Source organism: Balaenoptera borealis (genome assembly GCF_965194805.1).
Source record: "Balaenoptera borealis genome assembly, chromosome: 1".
NCBI lineage: Eukaryota > Metazoa > Chordata > Mammalia > Artiodactyla > Balaenopteridae > Balaenoptera > Balaenoptera borealis.
This window is the reverse complement of record NC_138860.1, coordinates 73,633,617-73,653,091: the sequence shown is the minus strand read 5'-3', so window position 1 is coordinate 73,653,091 and position 19,475 is coordinate 73,633,617. Positions and strand designations below refer to the sequence as shown.

At 40.8% G+C, this 19,475-nt stretch overlaps 1 protein-coding gene across 5 annotated transcripts in view; it reads left to right on the top strand.

Annotated features, from left to right (window-relative positions):
- PBX1 (PBX homeobox 1) overlaps positions 1-19,475 on the top strand; it is a 318,235-nt gene that overhangs the window by 231,907 nt on the left and 66,853 nt on the right. For all 5 annotated transcript variants that reach the window (XM_082406234.1, XM_082406236.1, XM_082406232.1 and 2 more), the window contains 2 exons: positions 6,911-7,046; positions 12,392-12,551. In XM_082406234.1, coding sequence (XP_082262360.1) covers positions 6,911-7,046; positions 12,392-12,551 — 296 coding nt within the window. The remainder of the gene's footprint in view (positions 1-6,910; positions 7,047-12,391; positions 12,552-19,475) is intronic.

Below are 19,475 nucleotides of genomic sequence, written 5' to 3'. Positions count from 1 at the left end.
TTCAGAGTGTGGATATCCTTTGTGATCTACAGTTCATCTTAAATTAGCCATCTTCTATAAATGCAGATTTCATCATTCATTGTTTCCATTCCTGAATATAATCCCAACATATGATTTTTATTATTAAAACATTAGGTATGTCAGGATCATATACCATTTAATAATCTGTAGTTTTGTTCCTTTTCATTCAGACACCCAAGTGCTCTGCTTTTTAAATTTTTTCACCCCAGAAATCATGTATTATTCAGCTCTCTTACCTGTACTTTTCTCTCTCTTCACAAGTGTGGTCTTTACAGTTCACAGACCTCTTCAAAACTCCCTGGAACCTCCTAAACTCCCTTTTATTCATTGTGTTTTGGGTCACGTGGAATATGAAATAAGAATGCCAGCTAGCAAACTGTATCTCTGGGCTAATAGAATTCCATAGAGTAAGTCAAGAGAAAGTACAATGAAGAGAGCTGTTCCCAGCAGAGCATGGTGATGAGTGGGGGAAGGCACAGGCCCTCTGAAGCAGGACCACCCCGCCCCGTGCATCTCCCTCACCCCGTGGCCTGCTGCCAGCCTGGCTTCTTTAAAGCAGGCCGTTCCGCACGGTACAAAGTGCAAGTGACTGGTGGCCTGTGTCTGGGTCTTTCCCCTGTGCTGTGGCCGCTGCCACTCTGCATGTGTTGTTTACATCCCCATGGTAACTCCCCTCGTTAAAATGCTGGAGTTGGCATTGATGTTGGCAGATACTGAAAAAAAAAAAAGAAAAGTTGGGCCCAGACTTGGTTCTTTTCAAGAAAGAAATCAGAGAGAAGGGAGGAGCAGAATCCATTTTCTCATAGGATTTCTTCTCTCAGTAACTCTGCTGTGGCCAGCAGAAGGTCAGACTCTAAAAGACACGAAACTAGGCGAGCTTTGTACACAGTTCCTTTCACTTCCACCAGCCTTTGCCTAGATTGTTCCAGTTGGCACCAGAAGGACAATCACTGTAAGAGAGGGTCTCTTTCCTGCTTTGGCTGCAACCTTTGAATCATTGCCTCTGAGCCAAGGTTCAAAACTAAAACAACTAACCTTTTGTCTTTGTTATTAGCATTTACTTAGAGGTATGTATATTTAGTATCGCTGAAAAAATATGACCCCAAGTGCCAACCCAAGGCTAAGCAAATGGTTTTTCCAGCTCAAAAATAAACGTTTGCCTGGACTTCCTGATTGCAGTAGCTAATATCATTGCTTCTAGTGCTATGTATAATTGGGAAAGCTAGCTAAACACACTTTACTAAGAAAGACACATTCACTGCTGATGTTCATGTGCTTCTCTCAACCAAGCATCTGATGGGCAGGGCTTCATCGGAAAAGATTTCATGGAAGACAAAATACAAGGAGGACTTGATTTAGTAACAGGATTAGTCTTCGTAATGTAATGGGTATGCAGAATTGAATGTTACTGCTTTGTTGTGTAACATTCCTTGTATTTTCTGTTGCTGAAGAACAGATTACCACAAATTTAGCAGCTTAGAACAACACAAGTTATTATCTCACAGTTTCTGTTGTTCAGGAGCCTGGGCAGACTAACCTGGGTTCTCTGGTCTTGTCTCACAAAGCTGCAATCCAGGGGTCAGCTGAGGCCATGCTCTTAACTGAAGCTCATTCCAGTAGGGGCATAATTCAGTTCCTTGTGATTGTAGAACTGAGGTCCCCAGATCCTAGAGGCTGCCCTCTCCATAGGCAGCTTACAAGTCGGCTGCTTGCGTTCTTCCTGGAGAATGTCACCATTTTAAGGCTTTAACCTAATCTCCCGTTTCATTAACGCAAAGTCAACTGATTGGTAACTTAATCACAGGAATGATATCCCGTTATTTTCACAGTGCCCCGAAACACACACACTCAAGGGAAAGGGATGTACCCCAGGGTGATATCTTACATATCTTCTTGGGATTCTGCCTTCCACACTCCCCAGCTGAGCATTTGGGCCAGGTTTTGTCCACTCAAGTCATATCCTTTTTGCCTTCCTTATAGTGCCAGAAAAGTTTAACTTAAAAATTCCACTCATTCATTCATTCACTCAACATTTATTATTTCAGCCTTATATCAAGCATTGTGCTGTAAAACTTGGTAAGCTTATTGTCAGGCCTACAATAAGTCTTTGAGAGAGAGAACTTGTAAACCCTTTTAATGGTTTTCTAGCAATACAGTAATTTTATCTTGTTTTTTTAAAATAACATCTTGCTAGAGAAAACAATAAGAACCTAAACACATGGTTGGAAGTACACCTCTGCACTTCACCCTGGTAGATGGAGTTACCTAAAATGATTAGCGTAGAGGACGGTAAGAAAGAGGAAAGGACATGCAATAAGGTCTGGCCAAACTGGCACTGTATTTAGATTTATTTACTTCTCTGAGTTTTTACTCTCTGTCAAATGCTATATTAGCCACTGGAATAACAAAGATGAAAAACTGCATGTAGATGTGGGTCCCACCTTCAAGAGCTCATAACCTCCTGGGACAGGTGCTCCTATAACAGCATAAAACTGCACATGATCACAGGAAGTACATCTGCCAAGTTTACCCAAAGGAGAGAGAGAATCAAAAATCAGGAAGAGGCAGACACTGCTGAATCTCAGAGGAGTATGATGTTTAACAAATAGAAGGAATCACAGAAGCAAAGTAAACAACATAATTCAACTTCAACAGGCATTACTTACTGGAATGCATACTATGTGTCGGGCAGCAGGGTTTCAAATACGTGTGAAACATGGCTCCTCCCCTTGAGGATTTGCTGTTTAGTTGGGAAGACACGTGTAAACTTGTGGCAAATGCTGCGGGAGAGAAATACACAGGGTGGTATGAAAAGGCACGGGAACATGAACGCCGTGAGTGCCTTTGGGGAATGGAGAAGCATGTGATGTAGCTGGATGAAATTATGTAGAGCATGTGTAGGACTGGAGGGAAATGAGACACTAGGGAGGGGCTAGATCCACTGAAAGACCTTAACTGTACCAGCAAAGATTTCAAATTGGTCCTATGAAGCAGCAGAAACTCTCTGAGCTGTTTAAGGAGGGAATAGAGTAATTTATAGTGTAAGTTCTCAAGTTGCACTTCTTGGATTCAGATTCTTGCCACAACCCTGACTACCTTTGTGACCCGGGGTAAGTGGCTTATCCTCCCTAAGACTCAGTTTTGGTGTTTCTAAAATGGGGATAATTCTATACAGGAATAACTAAGATAATATATTTAAAAAGTATAGTGTCTGGAACGTAGTGTTCACACCATAATTCAGCTATAATATAGTAAGGTTCAGTATATTATATATTATTTATTATTATTATTATTATTATTTTCATGATCAGATCCATGGTTTGGAGGAATTCCTCTAGTGATTTTCTTGAAGATGAGCTGAATTCAAAGAAACGGTAGGAGACCACTGTTGAGGTGTGTGCTTCTCAAACTGGGGAAATGCAAAATAAGTATGAAAAAACCTTCCCCATTTTACTCAAATATTTGGAGGAAAATATTCTTATTTTAAGATAAACATTGGTATGTGATGGAATAGACTACAGCAGGAGGTTTTGAAGCCATTTCGTGCTTTTGATGGTGTGCACCAGGGCTGTAAGTCCCTGCTCTCCTTCCAAGAGGGTTGCTTGGCCATGATTTAGGGAAAGCATCAGTATGGAGTTGCACTGTCTAGTCTGTGGCTTCTTGATTTTAAATTTAAATTAATTAAAATAAAAGTAAATAAAATTTAAAAATTTAGCACTCCAGTTATATGAGCCATATTTCAGCCACTCGATAGCCACATGCAGCTAATAGCTACTATATTGGAGAACAGAGAACATTTATTTTCCTCATTGCAGAAAGTGCTATTGGACAACACTACTAAGCCCATTCTATGACAGACTGGGGCTCCTCTAAACCCAGTTCAAAAATAGCAATGACACTAAGGATGGAACAAAAGGGATAGATTTGAAAAATAGAACTGGTTAAGACTTGCTCTGGGGCCTACCTTCCTCAAATTCCCATTAGGCAAGAACTTTTAATACACGCCTCCTTTTTAGTGGGGCTTTTTAATCCAAGCTGCCCAATTTCTGATGCTGGGTGATACAGAAACTCAGCATGATTTGGGAAAGTGACTTAGGCTTGGCATAATCTGGACAGATGTGGTTAATACCTATGGACAGAGAGTGTTTATCCAGTAAGAGAGCGAGAGGAATTGAGAATCACTCCCAGATTCTGGCGCATGCTAGGTACTCAAATATTTGAAGGAATAAATGAACAAATGAATGGACAAACAAATTAGCAAATACAATGAACTCTGTATCTATAGTGATGTCATTATATAATATGGAAAAAAAAAGAAAATGGAGCTGGTTTGGGTGAAATGTGATACTAGTCTTAGAAGCACAGAGTTTGTTGGAAGTGTCTGGGGTATGCAGTAGTAAATGGGGCGTTGGCTCTTAGGAGAGGCATTTGGTCAGAGATAACACATTGGGTGGTTAGCAACATATGTACACGGTGCCTACACTCCTCACTCTTGAGTCACTGTGATCTGAAAATTTCCATCCCTAAAACTTAATCAACTTCCACATTTCTTAAGTTTACCTGGATAACTGATGATCAAAGCTTTTGGTTGGCTTGAAATAACAAATGTTAACTCACCGAGCTGAAAACACTTCCAGCCAAAGCAAAGAAACCAGGTGTCTTAGTTCAAATAAACTTATTGTCAGAATTATAGTATTTTTACTGGGTTTCTTGAGATTCTGCAAAATCCTAATTCTGGGGCTTCAAAGGCCCTAGATTGAGACAGCCACTGCACAAGGTGATAAGTGCATCCATCTGAGTAGATGAGACCACCTAAAGGAAGATTGCACGTCACCAGGAGGAGAGAGCCGGGAACAGCTGTCTGCACCATCCCTGCACCCCAGCTCATTCCAGAGAGGCTTCCTATGAGCTCAGTTGGAAGAGTCCCAAGAAATACACTGTAATGCTAATGCAAACAACTCCCAATTAGGGGAGCCTTCAGGGGCCACTTCCCCAGGCCTAAAACAACTGTTTTCTTTAGGCCAAGAGGAAGCCAGAGGTTATCCAAAGACTAGCCTTGAGACCGGGTTAGCCACTTGGCTACCTTCCTCAAATTCCCATCATGCAAGAGCTTTTAATACACGCCTCCTTTTTAGTGGGGCTTTTTAATCCAAGCTGCCCAATTTCTGATGCTGGGTGACCCAGAAACTCAGCATGATTTGGGAGGGTGGCTTGGGCTTGGCATAATCCGGACAGATGTGGTTAATACCTATGGACAGATGGTGTTCATCCGGTAAAATCAGGCACTTTATTATGTTAATTAATCCAAGTGGGACCCGGAAAATACAATATTAGCTGAATTTCCTGTCTAGCAAGGCGATCGGTGCTTTCTGTTGGCTTAAGTCAGAAAATTCAATATCCTGGCATAACAAGGGATGTTCTGGAAATTTTTTTTTCCCCATAAGGAAAAGCTTTTGATAAAAGCTAGAAAGGCAGAAGTGCTAATGGAGCTAATTTAAAAGTAGAGACCCCAGCCCCTCAAGGAGGGCCAGCCAGCATCTGCAAAGAGCCAGGCATCCCTAAGCAAACCCCAGCTATCCTCAGGCCTTAGCTGGGAGGAGGCAACAAAGTGATTCTCACTTTAAATTAGTCCAATTAGCACTTTTTTTTTTAAGAAGAAAAATGCTTTTATTCAAAAAGTGGTTTTCTTCATTTTAGCAACCTATATATTAAAAAGATTTCTCTGGGTTTATGTTTTACCATTTAGCAGCTGTTCCTGCTTAGAAAGCGCTGCTTCTCTCCTTTCAAGGGAGGTCAAGTAGTCAGGGGGTTCATTTCCATCCATTCTCGCTCCCCTTCCCCATGCCTTTTAAAAATGTTGCATGCACTTATATGGGGATAGAACAGAGAGAAAATAACTTTAAAAATATATATATTTATTTATTAATTTGGTTGCTATGGGTCTTAGTTGTGGCAGGCAGTCTCCTTAGTTGCAGCAGGTGGGCTCCTTAGTTGTGGCTCACGGGCTCCTTTGTTGCGGCACATGGGCTCCTTAGTTACAGCATGCATGTGGGATCTAGTTCCCTGACCAGGGATCAAACACGGGCCCTCTGCATTGGGAACATGGAGTCTTAACCACTGTGCCACCAGGGAAGTCCAGACAATGTATTTTTAACTTATGGCTACAGAGTCTCTGTGTAATTGCCAGGAGGCAATCTGTATACAAGAAAGAGGCTGGGTTTCGTAGTCAGGCAGACCTGAATTGATACTTTGGCCCTATAACCTACTAGTTGAGCGACCTTTGAACTCAGTTCTTCATTGGTAAATGGGAATAACCATAGCTACCTCACTAGTTGTGAAAAATGAATAATTTGAATTGATGGCTCTGAGGGGTATGGCCCAAGGCCTGGAACCTGGTAGGAAGAATCCCCACTAAGTCCTAGTATTTGTCATGTACCAGGCACTGTGCTGAGTCCTCTCTATGTATGACCTCATTTCTCCCTGTCACCCCGTGAGGTCAATTTGACTCTTTGGACTGTCATTTGAAGAAGCTGAAGTTTGGAGAGGCATCCCAAATCACCCAGCTGGTATTTAGTTGGTCCGGGGTTCAAAACCAAGATGGTGGGATTTTGCAACTTCATGCCCCTCACCACTCTGTATAAATATTTGTATAATATGTGTGATTGTTCTTTTGCTCAGCGTCCCAACAGTACACAATGAAGTATTTAACGAACGCTTTCAGCACTGCTTTCAGCATCCAGCCCCTTTGCTCAAATCTCCTCTTGTTCACTTTTCACTCAAAAAAGGGCCTTCTCCCAGATGTAGATCCTCTCCTCTCCCTTTTTATGTATATTTGGTGTGAACTTTTTCTTTTTCCGTTGTCGTTGTTGTTTCCTTTCTTTTTATGAAGGCGGAAGAGACGGAATTTCAACAAGCAAGCGACGGAAATCCTGAATGAATATTTCTATTCCCATCTCAGCAACCCCTACCCCAGTGAGGAAGCCAAAGAGGAGTTAGCCAAGAAGTGTGGCATCACAGTGTCCCAGGTAAGAAGCCCTCAAAGGGCTCAGCCCATAGCCTGGCCATGGTGGAGTCACAGGGCAGAGTCTTGGAGGTCTTGCTTTCTTGAACTTTCATGCCTTGTAAGTTCCATCAACTTAAGCCTTAAAATGGCAAGGTCAGCACATGATGTGCATAAGAAAGTTTCCAAGGCAATACCTGGAAAAACTTCAGAGGAACCAGCAGAAGTAGGAGAAGACTAAGTACAGTGTAAAAACAGGGATAGGGTTCTTCCCTCTGAGCTCTCCGTTGCTTCAAATGGGTGAAGAATTCTGCATGTACTTGGAAAGCCATCTGAATTTCTCATGTTATTTTCTCAAGCATACTCAATTCCTTGGCCCATTTTTTTGCCCAACCCAGGAACTTTAAGAGTCAGTGAATGGAACGTTTAAATGAAAGGGACTCAAATGTCCTCTCTTGATGTCCTCACTCTGTAACTGATGGAGTGTACGAATTTTAACATGTCACTATGCTTGCATTGGAATGATTGCACAAAATGTCACTGAGTGCCCCCTTCCCCCAAAGAGCAGTAACCGTAACAGGTGCCTATTGACGTGGAAAGACACATGACATAAAATTTTTATGGACCTGGAGTGTTCAGCATTAATATGAAGTAGAAAAGTCAGCAAGTTTTATATGTATCTACATTTTGTCTACACAAAGGATCCATCCAAACTTCTTACTCAGTCTGAACCTCAAATACCACCACCAGTCTCTAGTTGAGACCAGTAGGGATAGTCAAGAAACCTCTCAGAGAAAGCTTTCCTAAGAATTATGTCACATGCAAGAGAATCAAATGTACTAGTGTTTCCAAAAAGGGCAAGGGTGAGGGGGAAGTTGGGGAGAAGAGGCCTACTTTAGTGAAAAACTTCACTTAACATTTTGTAAATGAAGTAGACGCTGTTTTGTATAAACTGAGCATCTGTACTTCCTTGAACTGAATCCTGGCTTCTGCTACTCCCTGCCGGGTGCTGATCCCATCAACCTGTGTTTAGCTAAGCAGAATTAGGTCTAGTCAAAATAAAGAACTCCACACAGGGGATCTGCAATGAAGAGATTGCCAGGCTCTCCCCAGCACTCTGTGTGTGATTTTGCAGCAGTCTTGGAAACCTCCTTTCAGACAAGGCAGAAAGAATCGTCTCCTTTTTAACCTGGACCTTCCTCAGGTACTTGGACCCAGCAGAAGGTCATTTCCAGTCTTGACAACCCTGGGAAAGCAGAACATCAGTGGTCTAATTCAGGTGGCCTGATTTTTGTCTAGGTTTCTAACCATTCTTGTCCAAATCTAGACCCATTGTCCACAAGAAAAGAGAACTGATGTTTTATGGTACTTGCTGCATGTTTGTGGAATGGTTCCAGATATAAACCATATCACTAACCCACAAACAGTGAATTTCAGTCATGGAATCTTCTGCTGCTAAAGTTGAAAATCACTATATTGTTTGAATTCAAATTCTGGGATTTGGAATTCCAAATCCCTATTGAAAATAGAATGAACTCTTCAGGATCTAGTCGGTATTGTATCTGAATAAAAAATGGAATCTTGGCCTATTCCAGCAACCTTCACATCCTTCATTATGGAAATCCAGGGTGCAAATAGTTTGTCCATTAAAATGATTATTTACATATATTGTATCACCTTTCTCTTTCCCCCGTCCATCCCAAGGCGATACCATTCTTCCTTCCCCATCATATCACTTCCTCCCAACAATAACCAGACTGTTCTACCATTGCCAAACAAGTTCCAGTGGGAGACAATATGATATCATAGAGCGACCATTTGCTAGGAGCATGTTTATGCTGAGTCAACCATGGGATTTTAGGAACTCACTCTTTCTATTTGGGTCTTAGTTGCCCCATCTCCAGTCATGGTTGGCTGGACCACATGATATATTAAATCTCCCTCTATCTCTAGTTCTCAAATCTAGGAGATGCCTTTGACTGTATCTTTCTTGTTTTTTGTTTGTTTGTTTGTTGCTTTGGGTTTTTTTAAAACTAAATTTATTTATTTATTTTTGGCTGAGTTGGGTCTTTGTTGCTGGGCACGGGCTTTCTCTAGTTGCGGCGAGCGGGGGCTACTCCTTGTTGCAGTGCGCGGGCTTCTCATTGCGGTGGTTTCTCTTGTTGTGGAGCACGGGCTCTAGGCACATGGGCTTCAGTAGTTGTGGCTCACGGGCTCTAGAGCGCCGGCTCAGTAGTTGTGGCGCCCGGGCTTAGTTGCTCCGCAGCATGTGGGATCGTCCTGGACGAGGGTTCGAACCCTTGTCCCCTGCATTGGCAAGCTGATTCTTAACCACTGCGCCACCAGGGAAGCCCTGTTTTGGGTTTTTTGTTGTTGTTGTTGTTAATAATCACCCCTCCATCTTGAAATTCTCCTACTTTGGCTTCCTTAACATTGTTCTCTCTGGAGTTTCCTCCTTCCTCTTGGGCCACTCCTGGTCAGTCTTCTTAGAGGATCTGCCATCTCTACCTATCCTAAAAGTATTGTTCTTTCATTAGCCCCCATCTCATCATGTCCTAGCCCATGGTCCTTAATTATTTTTTAAGACACATATTCTTTTAAAATCCACTTACTAGTGAGTCCTCCTGTGATTCCCAAACAAAAATATGCTCATACACAGAAACCCATCTATTGACCATCCTCTCCTTTGATCCCAGAACAGCCCTTCCTCTATTCTAGTGCTGCTTGGAGTATGATCTACAGAAGGCAGCATCAGCTGGGAGCTTGTTAGAAATGTAACCTCTTGGGTCTTACTGTATAGCACAGGGAACTATACTCAATATTTTGTAATAACCTATAAGAGAAAAAAAATCTGAAAAAGAATATACATATATATTTATGTGTGTATATATATATATATATATATATATATATATATATAAAACTGAATAACTGTGCTGAACACCTAAACCTAACACGATGTTGTAAATCAACTATACTTCAACTTAAAAAAAATTTCTTGGGCCTCACCCCAGTCCTGAATCAGAATCTCTGGTGGAAAGGGGAGGAGGCTAGGGATCTGTCTTCATAAGCCCTCCATGCACACTTGACTTTGAAAAGCAGTGTTCTACACAGTTAATCGGAGTGGTCCCCTCCGTGCTCACAGCTGCAAATATACAGCTCTTTGAATATCCCCATGAGACTTCTCTTCCGGAACGCCAAACTCATATATCTTACTTCCCACTGGACTTCACCATGGCTCTGCCCACGGGCTCTTCAAACTTAACATTTTCAAAATGTGAATCAAACTTTCCCCAGAGAATCAGTGATTCCTTCTGCATTATCTGTCTCGGAGTAAGTCAGTAATCTCTGTATCCCTAGTGCCTAGCACATAGTAGACCTTGTCAATGATTGTTGAACAGTGAGTTAATTAATGAAAATACCGATTCTATACATTGTTCAGGGCATATGACATCCCCCTAGTGGACGATGCAGGAAATGCCTGAACTGACCCAGCATCTTCCCTGCATGAGCATCTATTCTCCTGTAGAAAGGAATCATCCCAGGACCGGTCCCTTCTCCACCCTCTTCCTTCTCACCTTCTGTCACGTAGCCAATTTAATTAGACCACAGGCATTTTCTTTCCTCCTCAAAAGTCATTCCAAACTTCCTTCATCTTTCCCCCTTTCTTCCAGCTCATCCAGCTACCTCAGAAAAAATCTCCCTGCCTCCTTTCCTCTCTCTCTGTTCCACTTAGAAGTCAAAAACCAACCACAATGATGATTGATTCCTATGAATAGTGAAAGTTACATCAAGGAAAGCATGAGCCCTGGTCCGGGAGGATCCCACATGCCGCGGGCGGCTGGGCCCGTGAGCCACAGCTGCTGAGCCTGCGCGTCTGGAGCCTGTGCCCCGCAGCAAGAGAGGCCGCGATAGTGAGAGGCCCGCGCACCGCGATGAAGAGTGGGCCCCGCTTGCGGCAACTAGAGAAAGCCCTCGCACAGAGACGAAGACCCAACACAGCCATAAATAAATTAAATAAATAAATAAATAAATAAAGCTACTAACCTTCTAAAAAAAGAAAAGCATGAGTTTGGGAGTGAAATTAGATAGGCAGTGGTCCCTAAATGGACCCAGAAATGCCCTTCCTCTTCCAGTTTAACTCTCTTTCTGTAGGCACCAGCATTTACAATAAATAAAGCATTTTCTCTTGAGTTTTTTTCTCTCTTGTTTACTAATATTGCAATGCTATGTTTTGATTTTTATAACAGAGGCTTGGCATTTCTGCTTCAGTAGGAGCTATATAGGTCTATGAAGGATAGCCTTATAAGATTTTTAAATTTAGCTAATGCACTTTAAAAATAAGTGTAGTTTTGCAAGAATTTTCTTTATCTGCCATTGTTGGGATAAATTAAATTACATGTAAGCTGTGGTACATGTGTTACCAACTTCTCCTTCTCTCACCAAATTCATGGTTTGTTTTGTAATTGTATAAAACCACAATATTTTAGTTTGAAATCACATCTGAAATATGGGGTATAAAACTCTCCTTCCTAAGGCAGGATTATGGGAGTAAAACTTGAATTTCACTGTGTCTCCACTTGTGTCTGGCAGAGGTCTTGGTATAAAGAGAACAGGCATAGAATCAAGCCAGGACAGCCGCTGTGAGCCACATGAAGGAAATAAATTAACAAATGAAAGTAAATTACGTTTATTGTGTGTATTGGTGTTAACATTTAAAGCCTGGAATTCAAAGGAATAATCAGTGCTAGGCTTCAGTTTTTCCTCATGTAGATAACACCAAGCTTTGCACAAAATACTTAGTGAAATTTATTGGATTGAATTATATTGATCCTAAGGTCAGTAGTACAATGCAGCTAAGAATCTAGTCCATATTAAAGTTATTTAACTAATAAAAATGTGAAATTAATCCATCCATGAAAGCACCCCTATGTTGATATAGATTTATTTGGCTATTTAAAGGTCTGTGTATTTTGATTGCCCAAAGTCAGCTTTAGCATTGGTAAGTAACAGGCATTTCTCCTGAAATGCTAGGTTTATTTTAGTGTCCTATACTTAAGAGGTAAGCAGATTTAAAATGCTTGCCCTGAACTAAAAGGGTCCTAGTGAAATGAACATCTCCTCCCTAGAAAAATTTTTGTCACAGTGGTTTTGCTAGATTGTGTTATATTAAGCAAGAGAATCTCATTTTATATAGTTGCTCCTCTCCAAGCCCTTCCTTCAGACCTTTTAATTGATGTTGCAAAATCAGAGCTAGGATGAGACCAATTAGCCTACCTCTTCAACCCTCTCATAAGTTCTTCCTTTTCTTCTGTGATGTTTGTGCAGGATGAACTGGTAACTTTCTCCTCTTCTTTTAAACCGCTCTAGGTATCAAACTGGTTTGGAAATAAACGAATCCGGTACAAGAAGAACATAGGTAAATTTCAAGAGGAAGCCAATATTTATGCTGCCAAAACAGCTGTCACTGCTACCAATGTGTCAGCCCATGGAAGCCAAGCTAACTCACCGTCAACTCCCAATTCAGCTGGTTAGTTTTTTCTTTGAATTGGGGGAAATGTTCTCCATTTTTATATGTGCTTTTCCTACACTGGGGTTTTCTTTTAATTCTTTAGGCTATGGATGGGTTGATTTATGTAGTTGATTGTCTTTTTTACTGTTGATGCGACTTTGGGTTTTTCTTTTCATTTCCAAAAAGCAATGTGTTTTGCTGTTTATAAGATGGACTTGTCTGAGGGTTTGCACTAATGTGTCTCTTTAAGTTGGACAGAGGTAAATTGGTTGGTTTTGATGAGGAGACCTCTAAATTCTCCTTTCAGAGATTCTAATAAGTAAGCTTGACTTAGTACTTTGAGATAGTCCCTTGGGGTTCAGGCATTTAGTCTGTCTCATATGAAGTTGTTGTCCTTATCTATTTTGCTGTTCCTATTACATGATGTCTGGGTCATCTACTAGCATGCATTCTTTGAAGGAATATTCACTCTTCTTTAAATATCTTATTAAAATGTTCTGGTCTGCAAAGCCAACTATGGTGATTGCTATCCATTGTTTATAGTTGTCGTTCTTTACTGTTTTATTGTGTTGGTTTTCTTTATGTAAACTACAAAGAAAATTGCCAGTCGTTAATTCAAGTGATTCAGATTCCAGTTTTCCTGTTACAGTATCAGTCATGTGCTGTGCTCCTGGTTTTATTTTAGTAAATGTGCATTGTATCACTAATTTCAGAGTTAGCCTAACATAACATATTTTGGGGGTGTGCCTTGTACCATCAGTTCTTAATTTCCACATGTGAAAAAAATAATCAGTAACGCATAAAAAATATAATCTTGGTGTTTGTATGCTATGGAAGGCATGCACGTTGGTGCTTTTTTTTTTAAAGGGAAAACCAGAAATATTTCTTATTAAATAAGTATTTATTTATTCAATAAGCCTTTATTAAATAAGTTAGATTAAGATATTTCTCCCCATAATGAACCAGATGCATTGATTTTGGCTGTGGGGTACATGTCTAAGAAAATTGATGCCCCAACTTTAAAGGGTCACAAATTAAATATGTTAGATCATAATATGACTTTTAAATCTAATTTCTAACATTTGGGGGTATGTGGTGTCTTTGACCTCCCCGCTTGTTTGCCCACTAAAATAAGTCCTCTTTCTACCCTGTGGTAGATTGTTATTGGAGACATGTAAGGCTCCACACACTAATGTCTTCTGTGAGCTTCTAGATGCTTCTAATTTGTTATCATAAAGTTCTCCAAGTCACTGGGCTGTACCATCACAGCTTTCTTTTGTTTAAATGGAATCATGCATGAAGAGTGGCCTGGGCTTTGTAAACATGGATATGGTAAGACAATGTAGAATTCAATCCAGTTTCATTTTTCCCAGCACTCCAGATTAGGTAACCATGGAGAGCATATTTGCTTTTTGAGGTTTTGTGTGTGTGTGTGTGTGTGTGTGTGTGTGTGTGTGTGTGTTTCCTTCTCTTCTCATCATGGTGTGATTGACAAAGGATCAAGGCTCACAGGTTCAATAACCAGAGAGTTTCCTTCTTCCCCATCTGGTCAATTATTAAGCATTTCAGACCCAGCAATACTAGTTGAATTGTACTGCTAGGCAGACATTTTCACTTGTCTCTTTGGAAGAAGTACAATTCTGTCAACATTAGCAAAAACACATTCGATACTCTTGCAAAGGTTATCATAATGCAAAACAGATATCAAAATGACTTTTTCCTGTCCCTGATATATCTGCATCGCAGATGGCTTAGCATGATTTATGAACAGTCTTTAGAAGGGCCCCGTGGACTCCCTTCATTACTAAATCCCTAACTTTTTATTCTTTCCCAAAGCACTTGAAAAGAGAAAAGTGAGCATTTTAACCCCCTCGTCTGTGTTTAAGAATTATTTTGGCTCTCTTGGAATATCAGTATGTGATTATAGTTTTCTAAGGAATTTTTCTGGTGGCTTAAACTTCATGTGACTATTCTGAGCACAGAGTAAATTATTATGGAAAATTTGAGCTAAGCTTTCCAGTGGTGCATAAGTTGTTGGAAATAATATGCAGAGGAACCCCTTTGTAGTGCTTTTTCTAAAATAGAGACAAAAGAAAATACTATTGTATATGTGCAATAGCATGGAATTTTAAAAGATAAACGGTTTAACAGGAAAAGTTATAAATGGGTTTTTCTGTCTTTTCTTTGCTCTTAACACAACCCAAATCGCTACACAGATAAAGGGAGAACTTTAAAATGTTTCAGCTTTTCACATAGGGTGTTTATATAATGTTGTATACCAGCTCTTTGATAATTCCTAAGGGTAAATAATAATTGAAATAGCAAGTTTTAAATAAGAGGTTAGGAAGTGAAAATATATTTTAGTTGAGTGTAGAGTTCTGGAACCTGGGAACTTTTTATATCCTCAGTATCGAAGCAGGAGTTCTTTCCAGAAGCTTTACTAAATATAAATACTCATTTCTACTGCAAGGAAGATATTTTGCAAGTAAATCTTATTCCTTCTAGAGGCTTTTGTGTTGAGAGCAGTACTTCAGTATCTTTATTTAGGCCTCTTCTAAATATTCCTGTTTGTTGATATATGCCTGGCCTCCTATTTCCTTAAGCCTAATTCATAAAAATCACGTAGGGCTAGGGCCTGTGAGGAATTAACAAGTATTTCGAGATACTTGGAATGCTTCATATTTTACACCAGCAGAGTTGGGCAAAATGGATGGAGCAAGGAGGAAGAATAGAGAGAAGACAAGAAAATTAAGTTTTGAAAAAAACAAAAAAAACAAAAATGGGGACGAACTGAAGCAATAGTTAATAACCCCGGGTCCATAATTCTTTTGGAGTGACCTAAAGTGACACCTTCTCAATTTCCTATTTTTGATGAGATTATGAAAGCAAGAGTTAATATCTCAGAAAAATAAGGCCCTTTTAGGAAGGTTGGATTATCTATTTTGGAAGGTTGGAGAACATTTTAATATCCAAGAAGAAAGAAATTGGCTTATGGGTTACAGATATTTTCTGTGGCATAGCATCAGCATTGATATCTTAGCAGGACCTGTGATTAGCTAAGCAATCCCCGTTTTTCTGAGGCTCAGAACCCACAGATTTGAATTCTCTTGCTTAGTTGTATGTGTTTGTGTGTGTCAAGGACAACAGTAGATTGAGCCGTGACATTAGTTAGCAGCAAGCCCTTTAACATATTCTTATTATGCCCCTCATAGGAAGTTTGGTGTTCTTCTGGGTTGGTGGAAGGTTATCATATTAAGACCCTGGACACTGGCTTCCTAAGAGAAGTTTATGTATAGTACACATGGTTAGAGAGGAGGTAACACATCCAGAGAAGTTGACTGACACTGCTAGTAAAGCCATAGGAACCCTCATGGTTTTGTTTTTTAAAACCAGTGAAAGAATTTATCCCATTGATGTTTTCTGCTGTGTTCTTTCTCCCTATGTTTCTTCCCTTGTGGAAAATGAAAACACGGCCTCCTGGAATTGGAACTCTAGAACCTGGACATGCACACCTACTGAAGGTTATCTGGTTTCCCATTGAACCAGATAACCTTTCCCTCTTGTACTTTGCCCTGAGTAGAAAGTAACAGTGGTTTTATTTTAATTTGGAGGGAAAAATCATGAAAAACAGAGAAGTGAGCATGATATAATTAAGCTTACATCCAGCAAAGAGACTCTATCTCTGAGCCTCCAAATGGTATAGGAGGCCAATAGAGTCCAGTACGATCAGACTGGCCACCTAATCTGTGTGAAGCCTTGATTTCTAGATTGCAGAAATTAAGGCGATACTTGCCATCCATCTGCTTCCTAAAAATGCTGTGAGTTATAATGAGCTAATACTTTTAAAACACCTCAAGTTCCTTAGGAAGAAAAAGTAAATTCATTCTTGTTCTAGGTCATTGGTTCTCAATTTCAGTAAAGTTGCCATTTTTGGCTGTCACAGTTGTAGGGGGATGGATGTTCCTGGCATCTGTTAGATGGAGACCAGGGATGTGTTTGACCGTCCTACAATACGTAAGATATTCCTCCACAACAAAGAATTATCTGGCCCAAAATGTGAATAGTGCCAAGGGCAAGAAACCCTGCTCTAGATTGAGATATTATCATTAGTATTCTATTTTTTGGATGTTGAAGTTAACTGAGTTTGGGTTTTGTTTTTTTTTTTTCCCCCTGAACAAATGTAATTCTCTTGGAGACTCTTTAGAGTAGAAACAGAGTGTTCAGGAAATTGTCTTTTATGAAAATGGCTGTTAACACGTCTCCACATCGTGTTTGCATGAGCAAATGCATCAGAATCTGTAGGTGATCTATCACTTCTCTGTCTAGTTGAGTGCAAGTTTAGCTTTGTACATGCCCCAGCTGTCTGGTTTACGGCTTAAACGAGCTACTTGCCTCCCTTCCCAAGCCGAATTCAGAACCTTTTAACCTTCAAGCACGTCTTAAAATGTGCTTCTAGTCATTGCCATCACTTTATAGCCACCTGCAGGTAAGGTTCCAGACTGACCTTCTCAGCAAGCCAGGTAATTCTGTTTTAGTTCTTTGAGAATTCCACAGCACCTCCGAGTGAGCCCACATGCTATTTGTCTATGAATCACATCCTTCCCAGGAGTTTATCCAATCCAGGATAAGTTCTTTCCAACTTCCAGTGCCAGATGAAGAATGAGTCTTCCCCTCATTACTTAGATGTTTGTGTGGACTTGTGTCTGCCTTATTGCAATATTCATGACACCTGGTCTCTTTCCTCAGTGAAATCACTGCCTCTAGTTACTTATCAGAGAAGCAGAAGCCATGGCTGTGTTGTACGTGGGTGTACAGAGACAATGAAATGCTGAAACAGCATGGCCAAAAGCACAGGGACTCCTTCTGCAATTACTGCTCTGATTCAAACACATTTGTACATGAAGTACATTGATATGTGCATATTTATCTCTATGTACATTAGGCAGGCAGACATATTTACAATTTATCTATGCACATATATTTTTTAAATCATCTGTGTCAATTGCAGTGTATATCTTGTAAATGACACATTCCGTGCCTTCATGATTCCATGGGTGCCATGTTCCTTGGCATCAGTGTAGCCCTTTGGAAGTTTCTCCCATTTCTCAGTCTGTGTGCTAATTTCCAATAAACCATCAACCAAGCATGTAGAGTGTATGTTTATTACATGGTATTTGGTTGGGAGAGAAATAAGATACCTGGGCTTCAAACTGAATACTCTCGGGGGAAAAAAAAATTCTGATATCCTATAAACAATTATAATTTGGGTTCTTAGAGCTGCCGGTTTTTGGTTCTGATAACATCTACCTGTGAGCGTGTGTTGTAATACTTATTATAAAATGGCTTTTAATATTTAGGTTATATTGCTGTGGTTGAAAGAAAGATTTGAGAGGGATGTAACTGGGACACAGATGCCTGGGTCTTATATATCTTAACATACGAATGTGATCTGTGCTACGCACTGCTTCACCCACATGTTGGGGGGGGACTGTTTGAAAGATTTGCACCACATTAATGGAAGGAAGGCCCAGGCCAAAGCCTCTGCCCACTGATTGGGTGTAAGCCACACCTGGTCAAATCTTGTACCTATTTTGCCTAAGATCAACTTTTCTAATTCCTTTCAGATAAGCTAAACCGAGAAATGTGTGCCAGATGACATACATAGGACATGTTTCAGAGTTATCAGGATGTCACAGTTCTTTGGATGGTGCTTGAGTTGTCCCCCACCCTCCAAAGAAAGCAATCCCTTTTTCCCATGAGAAGGGAGTTAAGAGTAGAGGATCCGTCTGTGTAGCAAAATACTCAGCTGGTTCCTTGCATAAGGATGAACACCCCAAAGAACAAAGCAGAATGGAGATGTTCCTTAACTTAAGGTTGTCCCCAAGTAAATTGTCCTCAAGTAAATCATTTGGTTCCTCTAAATGGCTCTTGCCTTTGAAGGATGAGGATACCATGAATAGTTGAGGAGAGTGGCAGAGTTTAGAAGTCATTGCTAGTTAAGTGGTCCTGCCATGGAACAAAAAAACCTTCTGTTCAGCTTAGCTGCAGCTCTTCATGTGAGGCGAGACAGCTCTCTAGGACGGCACAAATCCCTATTTTGGGATAAAAGAGAGTCAGAGCTGGGGCATGAATCATTGTTGGGCGATTCCACACGGATGATGGCTGTCTCAGAATTCAAAGGCAGGAGTGCAATTTGAGCAATATAGGGATGGAAACAGTAGAGTGGAACTGACCTGGGTCCCTGAGGTCTCTCCTTTTCCAGGCTAACGTCATGTTTTAACCAAACCTTGCACGTTGAGCTTTCTTTCCTAATGCGCTGAGCTGCACGATGGCTTCAGAATAATATTAAGCTTTCCCACGGCCTTGTGTTTAGGTTGAGGGGGGACTAGGTTTACCACAGTGGAACCGGTGGAACCCAGGTGGTGCCTACAGGCTAAGTCTGGGAGAAAGCTTCAACTCTAGGAGGAGGAAGCAGATAGTTAACTGCTCTTCTGGAGACTCACTTTATTATTATTATTATTATTACTATCATTTCATATTTCATGCATGCTTGAGAATTCCTGGTCCATTTTCTGTCTCATCTTCCTCCAAAACGGCAGGTGGCAGAGAAGAGCATATTATTCTCACTTGTTTTTGCAGTCCTCATGGTTCTCTTGGACTGTTTGCCACCTGGCAGGGAACATCACCTTCTTTCTAGAAATCAGGTGACTCATATCACAGGGCCAGCCCTACTGTGCAGCGTTGCCTTCATGCCCTCCCCTCCCAGGTGCTGCTCCCCATGTGAGAGTAGACGGGTGTAGCATTAGTTTATTTAGAATCCAGCAGATAGCTCACGTGCTCCATCGTGGTGGCAGAAGTACCATTGACCAGCCTGTAGTCTCCAGCCCGCAGTCCCCCAGCCAATCCTAGAATTTTAGAGGCATGAAAGAGAGACCTTGGGTC